General features: G+C 42.8%; 1 protein-coding gene across 1 annotated transcript in view; it reads left to right on the plus strand.

Annotated features, from left to right (window-relative positions):
* DHX35 (DEAH (Asp-Glu-Ala-His) box polypeptide 35) overlaps positions 1–12233 on the plus strand; it is a 67261-nt gene that overhangs the window by 35181 nt on the left and 19847 nt on the right. Inside the window, exons 13-15 of the mRNA XM_005867324.2 lie at positions 1109–1319; positions 6728–6852; positions 10611–10665. Coding sequence (XP_005867386.1) covers positions 1109–1319; positions 6728–6852; positions 10611–10665 — 391 coding nt within the window. The remainder of the gene's footprint in view (positions 1–1108; positions 1320–6727; positions 6853–10610; positions 10666–12233) is intronic.

Raw genomic sequence — 12233 nt, forward strand, 5'->3', positions numbered from 1 at the left:
CCGCTCCTAATAATTTGAACCTGGAAAAATGTGCTCAGCCTTCCGGCCACTGGGAGGGAGCAGCTGGAATCTTCCCAGTGAAATGTGAACTATGGCCAACCAGTCAAGAGGCCGTGGTTCCATTCCTTAGTCACTCTGCCCTGGGATGAATTACTCAACCTCAAGGCCAGGTTTTCTCAGCTGTAAAACATAAATAATAATAGATAGATGGTTTTATAGCATATGTCTGCTATATAAAAATGGTAGGAAGATTTTTATGAAATGATAGATATAAAAGTGCCTTTAGAAAGTTCTAAGTGCTATCTATACATGACCTGCTGCTTCAGATCCTTCAGGGGCAGCTCCAGTGCACTTGGAATAAAATGCAAACAGCTCACAGTGTCCCAGAGACTGTGTATGATCTGTCCTCACCTCCCTCCAGCCTCATCTTGTACTTACTCTGGACTCTGGCCGCATTGGCTGTTTCTCCTTTCTTTCCATTGTTTCTTCTGCCTGGATCTCCAGGGTTGGCTGCTTCTTGTTACTCACGTCTCAGCTCAAAATCATCTTTTAGAGAGATTTCCCTTGGCCATCCAATCTAAAATAGCACAGCCCGTTATTGTAATATATAATAAACACCTTAAATACTATGTAATGTTATATTCATGCTCTGTTGTATTTTCTTTCTCACACTAGACTCTGGGAGAGCAGGGGTATTGTATTCTGTTGTTCATCATACATCCCCAGCACCTTGCACAGTGCCTGGCAAAGCACAAACCCTCAGAAAATAGCTAGAATGTGAGTGAATAAATGGGTTTTACATGCGCAGGGTGGTGATTTATCTTAGTTGTACAAAAGGCAAAAACTAACATTTGTTGAATATTTACTATGGGCCAAGTACCAGGATTAGAGCCCAACACTGGGAAGGGGGTAAATATTATTTTGATGAGGAACCATGCTCAGGAGGTTAATTAACTTATCTAACATCACATGCTCTGGAAGAATTCAAAACTAAGATATTCTGTCCCTAAAACTTATGCTTTTGCAGGATACCAAACTAAAGAACTTATTAAAAATGAAAAGAACCAAATAACTTCTATTTTTACTCTTCGTTCTGTGGGGAACTTAGGTGATAGTGGCCACCAATGTGGCAGAAACCTCCATTACAATCAGTGGAGTTGTGTATGTGATCGACTGTGGTTTCATGAAACTCCGAGCCTACAATCCCAGGACAGCTATTGAGTGCTTGGTGGTGGTCCCAGTGTCCCAGGCATCAGCCAACCAGCGAGCAGGACGTGGTGGCCGTAGCCGCTCCGGAAAATGTTATCGTCTTTATACAGGTTAGTGTGGCTTTCTTCTAAGGGTTTTTTATTTTCTGTCAGCCTCGACATTGAAGAGTATTATATTTACCCTCAATGGGCAAGACTTCACACAAAAGCCAGCCCTTCCTCACATGTCCCTCTGTAATCTGGCCCCCACCACCTTGCTCCTGTAAACGTAGTACTTCTTTGCTACTAGTCCCTATTGGCCTATTAGTGTGCTGTTTTCTTGTTCTGGAATCCCTGAACCCCCAGTGGGGGGTCCCATCTTTAGCTCTAGTCAGAGCATCTTTGCAGAGCTAAAATAGCAAGATCTATCTCACTAACAGAAAGCAAATAGTTGGTCTACTCCTGCTCTGTACTGTGCACCATGCTAGGCTCTAAAGGAGCAAAATAAATACCATCAAGACTGTTCTGGCCTTAAGGAGCCTTCTCTCCAGCTTGAAGACAGCCTTCCCTACAGACAGTGATGTCCCAGAACTGCTCTTTCTCTCTCTGCACTTCTCTTGTGTGAGGGATGGTACTAAGATTTCTCTCAATTGTCCAGACTTGGTTTTCATATCATTTGCAGTCACTTACCAGATCTCTTCTTTCCTTTTTGGTTACTGTTGCCCTTGTTCAGTCCTTGACATCATTCTTTCTTTTAGCAAATGTTTACAGAGCCAAGCACAGTGCCAGGGTTTGGAGATCTAGGGCTAGGTGAGACATGGTTTTGGCCACGTGTGGTCATTGACAGCCTGGTGATGGAGGCAGACCCACAAACAGATTGACATATTGTGTGATAGGGTTGCCATAAAGGAATGAGCGTTGGAAGCAGAGATCAGAGAGTTATCCTGTTGGGGAGGACTTCGAAATCGAGTATTTGAGCCTGATTTTATTGGCAGCCCAGTAGTTATCCGCTGAAGGGCTAGCAGTGGAGATTAGATTTCAGCACACCTGGCAGAGGGAGTGGAATGCACAAGTACGTGGGCGGGGACGAAGGGGGAAAGAGTAGTCAGGGGAGGGAGGGAAAGGCAGAACCTGAGGCCAGAGATGTAGTGTCTTCCACCCCTGAAGGCACTAAGAAGGAATGGTTAGAGTGGAAAGAGAAAACCAAGGCAGGAAAAGGCATCCTGAAATTCAGGGGAGGAGAAAGTTTCAAGCTACTTAAAAAAATTGTTTTTGAGGGGAAATTTACATAATATAAAATTAACTATTTTAAACTGAGCAGTAACCACCACCTCTATCTAGTTTCAAAACATTTCCATCCCTTTAAAGTAAAACCCTTACTCATTAAGTGGTTTCCCTCCATTCCTCCCTGCCCCCAGCCCCTGGCAACCACCAATCTTTGTTTTGTCTCTATAGATTTATCTGTTGGATATTTCAAATAAATGAGATCATACAATATGTGACTTTCTGTGTCTGGCTTTTTTCATTTAGCATAATGTTTTCCAGGTTCATCTATGTTGTATCAGTACTTCATTCTTTTTTATAGCTGAACTAGAGGCCCAGTGCATGGATTTGTGCACCAGTGGGATCCCTCAGCTTGGCCTGCTCCCTCTTGCAATCTGGGACCCCTTGGACTGCCAGTTTCATCCTGATCCCCGCAGGCCAGGCTGAGGGACCCCACCGGTGCACAGATCCATGCACTGGGCCTCTAGTATGCATATAAGATCTTTGGTTAATCTCTTTCCGCCCTCTCCCCTCCCTCCTTTCCTATGAGATTCATCATTCTGTTCTATGTTTCCATGCCTGTGCGTTGAGCGTCTGCCTCCTGGTAGTCAGTGCTCGTCATACGTAATGGTCAGCAGGTTGCTTGGGCTTTTCTATATATAGATAAGCCCTAACTGGTTTGGCTCAGTGGATAGAGCTTCAGCCTGCGGACTGAGGGGGTCCCGGGTTCAATGCCAGTCAAGGGCATATGTCCGGGTTGCAGGTTCGATCCCCAGTAGGGGGCGTGCAGGAGGCAGCCAATCAATGATTCTCTCTCATCATTGATGTTTCTCTCTTTTCCTCTCCCTTCCTCTCTGAAATCAATAATATATATATATATGTGTGTGTGTGTGTATATTAGAGGCCTGGTGCACGGGTGGAGGCAGGCTAGTTTGCCCTGAAGGGAGTCCCGGATCAGGGTAGGGGTCCCGCTGGGGTGCCTGGCCAGCCTGGGTGAGGGGCTGATGGCTGTTTGCAGGATGGTCAAGCCCTCCCCAGTGGGGACCCTCACCCCATTGAGGTTTGGCCAGCCTGGGTGAGGGGCTGATGGCTGTTTGCAGGATGGTCAAGCCCTCCCCAGTGGGGACCCTCACCCCATTGAGGTTTGGCCAGCCTGGGTGAGGGGCTGATGGCTGTTTGCAGGATGGTCAAGCCCTCCCCAGTGGGGACCCTCACCCCATTGAGGTTTGGCCAGCCTGGGTGAGGGGCTGATGGCTGTTTGCAGGATGGTCAAGCCCTCCCCAGTGGGGACCCTCACCCCATTGAGGTTTGGCCAGCCTGGGTGAGGGGCTGATGGCTGTTTGCAGGATGGTCAAGCCCTCCCCAGTGGGGACCCTCACCCCATTGAGGTTTGGCCAGCCTGGGTGAGGGGCTGATGGCTGTTTGCAGGATGGTCAAGCCCTCCCCAGTGGGGACCCTCACCCCATTGAGGTTTGGCCAGCCTGGGTGAGGGGCTGATGGCTGTTTGCAGGATGGTCAAGCCCTCCCCAGTGGGGACCCTCACCCCATTGAGGTTTGGCCAGCCTGGGTGAGGGGCTGATGGCTGTTTGCAGGATGGTCAAGCCCTCCCCAGTGGGGACCCTCACCCCATTGAGGTTTGGCCAGCCTGGGTGAGGGGCTGATGGCTGTTTGCAGGATGGTCAAGCCCTCCCCAGTGGGGACCCTCACCCCATTGAGGTTTGGCCAGCCTGGGTGAGGGGCTGATGGCTGTTTTCAGGCTGGCCAAGCCCCCCGGTGATGGAAGCTCCCAGCCTCTCCTTTTTTCTTTTCTTTTTTATTCTGGGATTTATTTACCTTCTATAATGAAACTTCGTTGCCTTCAGTGGAGCTCAGAGCCAGCTCCTCCTCGCTCCAGCTCCGTGGCCACAGCTGGCTGAAAGCAGGTATCTGGGGTTTATTTATTTTCTATAATTGAAACTTCGTTGCCTTCAGTAGAGCTCAGAGCTGGCCAGGAAGCTTGGCTTCCTCCATCACTGGAGCAACCAAACCTCCTGCTCGTTTTAGCTCCGTGGCTGCCGGCAGCCATCTTGGTTGGGTTAATTTGCATATAGTTGCTCTGATGGGCTGGTGGGCATGATATATATAGATAATATTTCACTGTGTGGATACAACACATTTTGCTTATACATTCATCAGTTGATGATTGGTTCCGCCTTTTGACTATTGTGAATAATTGCCCCTATGAACATGTGTGTGCATGTACTTGTTTGAGTACCTGTTTTTAGTTCTTTTGGGTATATACCTGGGAGTAGAATTGTGGGGTCATTTAATAATTCTGTGTCTTAACTTTGAGGAACTTAAGTTTTTAAAAAATTTATCTTTATTTTGAAAATATTACAAATGTTCTTCCCCTCTACCCTCCATTGAGGAAATGGTTAGCCTAATGTCATGCTTCAAAGAAATCTAATAGTAGAGTACAGACTAAAGACAGGCAGGTATATTTGTCTTCCTTAGCATGAGCAGTTTTAGTAGAGGTGGGATTGGGAAGGTCAGTCGACAGCAATGGGGTGCGTTCGACCCAGCCTCTAAGCGTTCTTGGCTAACCCATTACTAGAAAGAACAGCTCTGAGCATGCTGCCTGCTCAGGCCCTTAGGAGTCTCTCTGAGCCTTCCACAACTGTTCCCGGCTTACCTTCTCCTCAGTCCACCTCCCTCCCCACGCTGCATCACAGCTGCACCACACTCCTCCTGGACATGCCTTCTGTTTCCCATACCCACCTCATTCCTGTGATGCCTTTCCTTGAGCTGTTTCCTCTGCCCAGCACATCACATTCTCCGTATCCTTCACATCCTCTCTCAAATGGCACCTCCCTCATGAAGTAACCTCAGTTTTCTTTCCATGGCTGTGCTTCTTCCTTCCCTGAGTCTCCCTTTTCCTTTGGGAGGACCACTCATTGGGACCTTGTCTCAGAGGTCACTGTTTCTGGTCTTATCCCAGGCCCTTTCATATCACTGAAGCTTCTCAAAACCATTGGCCTATGGCTCCTACAGCTCCTGGCCCAATGCTTCACACTCAAGTCCTCAGTGGGGTTTAATTGGGTGTCACTCAACTCTTAGGAAGCACTAACTGCCTGTGAGTGTCTTCTCAGGGGGCTGTCCTCTTATCTGATAGCTTTGCTTCTCCCTTGGTCAGCTTGGTATTTGGAAATGTGGCTATTCTACCAAAAAGCTATCCCCAAAATGCTGTTGAAACACAAAGGCGGTATCCCATTTGGAACTTCCTGCTGTTGCCTGTAATCCAGAACCTTCCAGTTAGACCCAGGCATTTGACAGTTTGTATCAGTCACTCCAGAGAGTATTGGCTGTTTCCTCAGAGACGACTTTTATGAAGTTCTTCAGGGATAGAGCTGTTTTGGTTTGCTTTTTCTCTAGTTAACTGCAGCTTTATGGTCTCAGTGGAAATGGGGCCACCCTGTGTGAAGGAGGGTGTGCACCGTTAAAATGTTGACTGATGTGGGAGGGTTTTGAGGGTGGAGCATTCTCTCTATAATCCATAAGCTTTCTGAATATGAACAAAATGGATTTAATCTCTTTCTCCCTTTTTCCCCCACCTTTTTGTCTAGCTTTTATAAGAAGGCCTCCCAGTCTCTTTCCCTCCCTCCCTGTTCTCCTGCCCCTCCCATCTTGGCATCTCTGTGCCTTGTGCTTTTTCCTGTGAGAAGTCACCTTTTGTTCCTGGTGGGGCAGGCATGTAAGCATTCATTAATCTACTTGGGACAGCCATTGGGATATGAGTGTGACGTGTGTGCTTGGCTCATTGATTCGAAGAGTTAGATTTGGACAGTTTTTGCTCTTCATAAGATTTGGTCATTTATTATATTCTGGTTACTTGGTAATGTATTTTGAAATTATTCTTTGGTGTTTATATGTACTGTTCTTGCCTTTCGACTTACTCTATCCCAAGCAGAGGTATGGTAACTGGACACCAATAGTGATTCAGCAAATACTTGTTGCTTTGATTTAATATTTTGCCGACAAAAAACACATTCTAAAAAAAGTATCCTAAAAATAAGAGGATAAACTTCCATAATGATATATTGTTTATAAAGATATAAATTGCTTAAGTATTTAAGTAGAATGGTCTTTCTTAAACATGAAATAACTTTATATCATAATATATGCATCTGATCCGGGAATCCTAGAGCCTCTTGTTAGAGAAGGAAAACTGTCCCTTTGTCATAATGATTGCATTTGATTGTGGCATTTGATCCCAAACAGTTCTGATTTCCTATCCTCAGAGGAAGCCTTTGACAAGCTGCCTCAGTCTACCGTTCCTGAGATGCAGCGGAGCAACTTGGCACCTGTCATCCTGCAGCTGAAAGCACTGGGAATTGACAACGTCCTCAGGTTCCACTTCATGTCGGTGAGTCCTGCCTTCTGTCTGCGGCCATGGGGAGGCTGGAGGGCTCTCAGGGGAATGTCAGGACATTGTTATAGGGCATGTCAGCTTGATTGCTTTCTCTTTTTTTTCTTTCTTTATCCTTTCCTTTCCTTTTCCATTTCTGTTTCCTTTCTTTCCTTTCTATTTAGCTCCTATGTTGTGTGGTTGCTTTGTACCAGGCCTTGTGTAGGCTACAGGGGGAATACAGCCAGACCAGTTCCTGTCCTTGTCCACTGGGGAACAGAGACAAGTAATGAGTTATCACAGTGCGTGTGCCCAGTGCTGGGAGAGACAAAGGCAGGGCCCCCAGCCCAGTTAGTCATGCCTGTGGTGAAATGTGCAACTCATGGGATTTCACCAGCTCGGGAGGGGGAGCGAGATGCAGGACAGTGAGCATGTTTTAGGCCTGCATGTGAGAGTATTATGATTGGGGGAGCCAAGAGGGCTTTGGTAGAGCTGCAGGGAAGGGTCTTGTGGATGATTGGTCTCTGCTTATTCCCCGAGGCAGGTTTCCAGGTGTGAAATTATTGGTTCAGAGGGCCATAGTCCTTTTGTAGGTCCTTGACATGTGGCCGAGTTGCTTTACAGGTATAAACTCCAGCAGCACAGGAATGCCCTACTCATTGTGCTCCTATCATACTATATGACTTGCTTTAGAGTTTTACTAATTTGATTGATGGTGGGGAAGGAGAAAGAAGGTAGGAAAAATACCATCTGTACTTTATTATTTTGATTTTCATAAGATAGTTTTTAAAATAAGTTTATTGTGCACTTTATACTTTTATGTTAAGCCATTTTTATCTCTTAGAATTAGTGTTTATTAGTGTTTTTCAAGAGTCCTTTAACTATTAAAAAAATTAATCTTTGTCCACAATATTTCTTGCAAACAGTTTTTCTATTTACTTGTATTTTACTGTTTTTAAGTTTATTATTATTTTTTAATGTGCAAACATTCTAAACATTTCCACAGTAAAGTCTTTCTGTCTTTGCCTCTATGGCTTCTGTTACTGTGCTTATGAAACTCTTTCTCATATCTAGGTCAGTTAGTTAATAAATATTCACTCATATTTTCTTGTTGAATTTTTATGATTTGAAGACTTGCATTTTAACTTTTTGTTCTGTCCCAGCTGTATTGTTAAGTGGTATGGCAGGTCTGGATTCTTGGATAATAAAATCCCTAATGTCACACCTGTCACATAAACTAGGCAAATGAAGGAATAGAAAAATAGCACTCTTCCTCCCAAAGGAAATAATTATGGTTTATCATAAGTGTGGAGAAAATGAACCCTTTGTTTATTGGTGTATAGTATAAGAAATTATAAAGAAAAGATGAAAAGTAAATGCAAATTAAAAGCTATTAAAAACCCACATCTAAGATTAAAGGAAAACATAATGGCAACAGTATTAGATCAACATCTCAGTAAACTACATCGTTTAGAATAAATCTAATGTCCACTGAAGAAAAAAGCTAAAGGAAAGGAAATAGCACAAACAGTAAACTAATGTCAGAACATGCTCGGCTTTTCTAGGAGAGTGAAGTGCAAATTGAAATAATTGTAAAGTCCACTTTAAGTTAATCAAATGATCAAACACAAGGAGAGATGGTAAGAGCCGGAGCTGACCCAGTTTGGGAAAGTGGTTTCATCCTGTGTTCCAGTCCTCACGGAGGCATTCCTGATACTATTTTATGAGCCAGAGCAAGGCCTGATATTTTCTCAGGGAAATTTTTCCTGGAAAAAAGTTTCAAAAAAAGACAAAAAGTCCATGTATTATAATATTTATAGCATCACTTTGTTTTAGATTAAAAAATAAAAGTGATGAAAACCATAAACTTTGGACAACTGAGAAATGAGGGAAATACATACAAATTCATCTTCATGTAGTCCCTTCCGGTTATTTCTCCCTGAAATAGTGTTTTTCACCATTGGATTTCATTATTGAAATCACAGGGTTCATATAATTTTGTATGTTTTGCAGTGCTAATTACAGTAGTAAAGAACTGAAAACAACTTAGTTGCCCAGTAATAAGAAAATTGCATATTTTACAGAGTATGTATGACCTTGTTGGAATGTTACTCAGCTCTCCCAAGTAATCACTGAAGTTCCTATGGGTTCAAGAAACAATGAAAACAGAAAATCAAACTGAGGAAAAACAGCTAAAATTATACATACCCAGTCCTTCCAACTATGTTAAAACTGTTTGCATATGATCCCAAATCAGATGAGGCCATAGAGAAATGCTGGTAAATGTAGTAGATGTGTATTTAGGTGAAAATATTATGGCTGTGAGGAGAGAGGTTTTGTTCTTTTTTGTTGATTGATAATAAATTCAAAGAGCAGAATTAAAAGGTGACTTGGTGATTGACTAGAAATAGGGTCAAAGATTGGAAGGACTCATAAAGGACCTCGTTAGTTTTGTTCTGTAAGTATTCACAACCTCGTTCAGTGCTTTGCTGTTCCTGTTGTCAGCTCTCAATAATCTCAGGGTAAAGATCCCAGAGAGATTAGGCTCCTCCACTCAGATGCTGTGTATTTGCCTCTGTTGTAAAGTCGGATGTCAGAGGCACTGAGGAAAGGCTAGTGAGTCAATTCCATGACTTAGTCAACCATGATGTGTGGAATGTCCTCTGTGTAGTGAATTAGGTCTAGTTCTTACCCTCATAAGTGTGTGTGTACAGTCATCACAACTTTTAAAAGGACAACGTTGTTCCTTGGCTGTCAGTGGGTGGGGTAGAGTGAAAAAAGTGAGGTCTGGGTTCAGTTTCTGGCTTTGCCATCCATCAGCTGCCTACTTGACCCTGTTCAGATGTCTTTTACTGATTTTAATTTCTTCATCTGTAAAATTGAACTAAAACAGTGTGGTACATAAAATATGTTTGTTATGTGAATGCATTTAGACCAGCCCAGCCAGTGTTGCTCAGTGGTTGAATTTCAGTCTATGAACCAGGAGGTCATGGTTCCATTCCAGTCAGGGCTCGATCCCAGGGGGTGTGCAGAAGGCATCCGATCGATGATTCATCAATGTTTCTATCTCTCTCCCTTTCCCTTTGTCTCTCTGAAATCAATAAAAACATTTTTTTAAAAAAGAAACCACACAGTTTGAAAACTATTATAATGTTATTACCTGGCTTATTATAAATGAAGTCATTTAGCAGGAAGTAGTAATGGTGCTCGGCAGTTAGTAGATGCTCAGTAAAGATTTGTGGAAGCAAAGAAGGAGGTGAGGATCTAGATCAGACTGAAGGTCACAATATTGCTAGTAGCTTTGTTTAACTTTAGGTTATCTGGCATTCTGTATTATTTTCAGGACTTCAAATTCAACCGCATGTCAGTTACCACTTATAGGCAAGGAGTGGAGCGGGCTCTGGGTGATGCAAAGATCAGTTGCCAACCAGTAGTGCAGTATTTTGGGTAGTAGAAGATTGAGACTAGGCAGTGAAAATTAGAACTGTCTGATGTGAGTTTAGGAAAAACAAGGAAGTAGTTCAAGGTAGTCTACTTCTGATAGAGGGAAGCATGAGGAAGGGCCTCCATGGGGAAGGTTTAATCAAGCTGAGATTAAAGACTAAGCAGTGTTAAGGATGCTGAGATGTATAGAAAGGACATGTTAAGGGGCACCAGCATTATGTATAGGAGCATGGAGGTGAAGTATGGGAGGGGAGAGTGGATTAGATCTGGAAATAGTCACATTTTTATGTCTGTCACCTGAAGAAATTAATTAATTTTTATATTTTTTACAGCCCCCTCCAGCACAGTCGATGGTTCAAGCATTGGAGTTACTCTATGCCCTGGGAGGTATGCCTATCTATTATTACTAGTATATGTTCTCTGATCTGTTCACTAATATGTGATGTTAGGTTGTATTCACTTTAGGGTTCTTAGTATCTTCAGGAATGGCATTGATTCTCCCCACATAAATAATCCTCTTAAGGATTCTTAAGCTTTATAGAAATAGGAAGGTGTGATTAATAGTACATGACGTCTACTCCTGACAATGAATTAATAAAGCATATCAGTACATTAAAAGCTATTCATAACCATCAGCAGAGCCAAGCCCCCTCCTAAAGACATCCAGGAGATTTTATACCAGTATTTCAGGTGTCACCTCTCCAGACCTTTTTCTCTGTCCCTCCCCCCATACTGAAGTGTGTGGCTCAGCCTTCGTTCCCTATGGAGATTTGGGTAGCATCCAGCCTGGGTAAGGAAACACCATGTTATGGGGGAATCTGTATTTTCTCATTGTTTGAAAATGTAGTATTTCCTTTAGGAGAGAGGAAATTGTCACCTAAATTCACCACCTCAGGAAATACGTATTTTTTTCTGTGAATATTGCCCCAAGTTAATGTAATATCCATTTTGGTAATATGTTTCAGTGGCGGTTTTAGATTATTTTTTTGCTTTTAACATCTTTATTGAGGTGTAAGTTACCCATTTAAAATGTACAATTCAATGGTTTTCAGTATATTCACAATGTTGTGCAACCATTGCCACAAGTTTAGAATATTTAGAAAATTTTTATCACTCCAGAAAGAAATCTGTACCCATCAGCACTCACTCCTCATTCCCTCTCCCCTCCTCCTCCCAGGGTGGGTCCTGCTAATCTACTTTCTTTGTCTATAGATTTGCCTATTCTGGACATTTCATATGAATGGAATCATATAATATGTGGTCTTTTGTGATTGGCTTCTTTCATTCAGCATGTTTTCAGGATTCATCTATTTTGGAGCACATATTAATACTTCATTTCTTTTTATTGCTGAATAATACTCCATTGTATGGGTATACCACACATTTTTCTTATCTACTCATCAGTTGATGGACATTTGGGCTGGTTTCCTCATTTTGGCTAATATACATAATGCTGCTATAAACATTCGTATACAAGTTTTTGGTGGACATCTCACCAGCAATGTATGGTGGTTTCCAATTTCTCCACATAATAAAAAGTTGCTAATACTTGTTATTATCTTTCGTATTATAGCCATCCTAGTGGATAGGAAGTGGTATCTTGGGTTTTGATTTGCATTTCCCTAATGACTAATGGTGTTGGGCACCTTTATTGACTACTTGTATATCTTCTTTGGAGAAATTTTTTGTCCATGTTTAATTTTGGGGAATTGTCATTTTATTATTGAGTTGGAGGAGTTCTTTATATAGTGTGTGTACACGTTTCTTCTCAGGCCTGTGATTTGTAAATATTTCTCCCATTCTGTGGGTTGGCTTTTCACTTTATTTTTTCTTCCTTCCTTCTTAAATATATTTCCATTGATTTCAGAGAGGAAGGGAAAGGGAGAGATAGAAACATCAATGATGAGAGAGAATCATTGATTGGCTGCCTCCTTCACATCCCCCACTGGGGATCG

This window comes from Myotis brandtii, unplaced genomic scaffold (assembly GCF_000412655.1).
Source record: "Myotis brandtii unplaced genomic scaffold, ASM41265v1 scaffold248, whole genome shotgun sequence".
In the NCBI taxonomy this organism is placed as follows: Eukaryota; Metazoa; Chordata; class Mammalia; order Chiroptera; family Vespertilionidae; genus Myotis; species Myotis brandtii.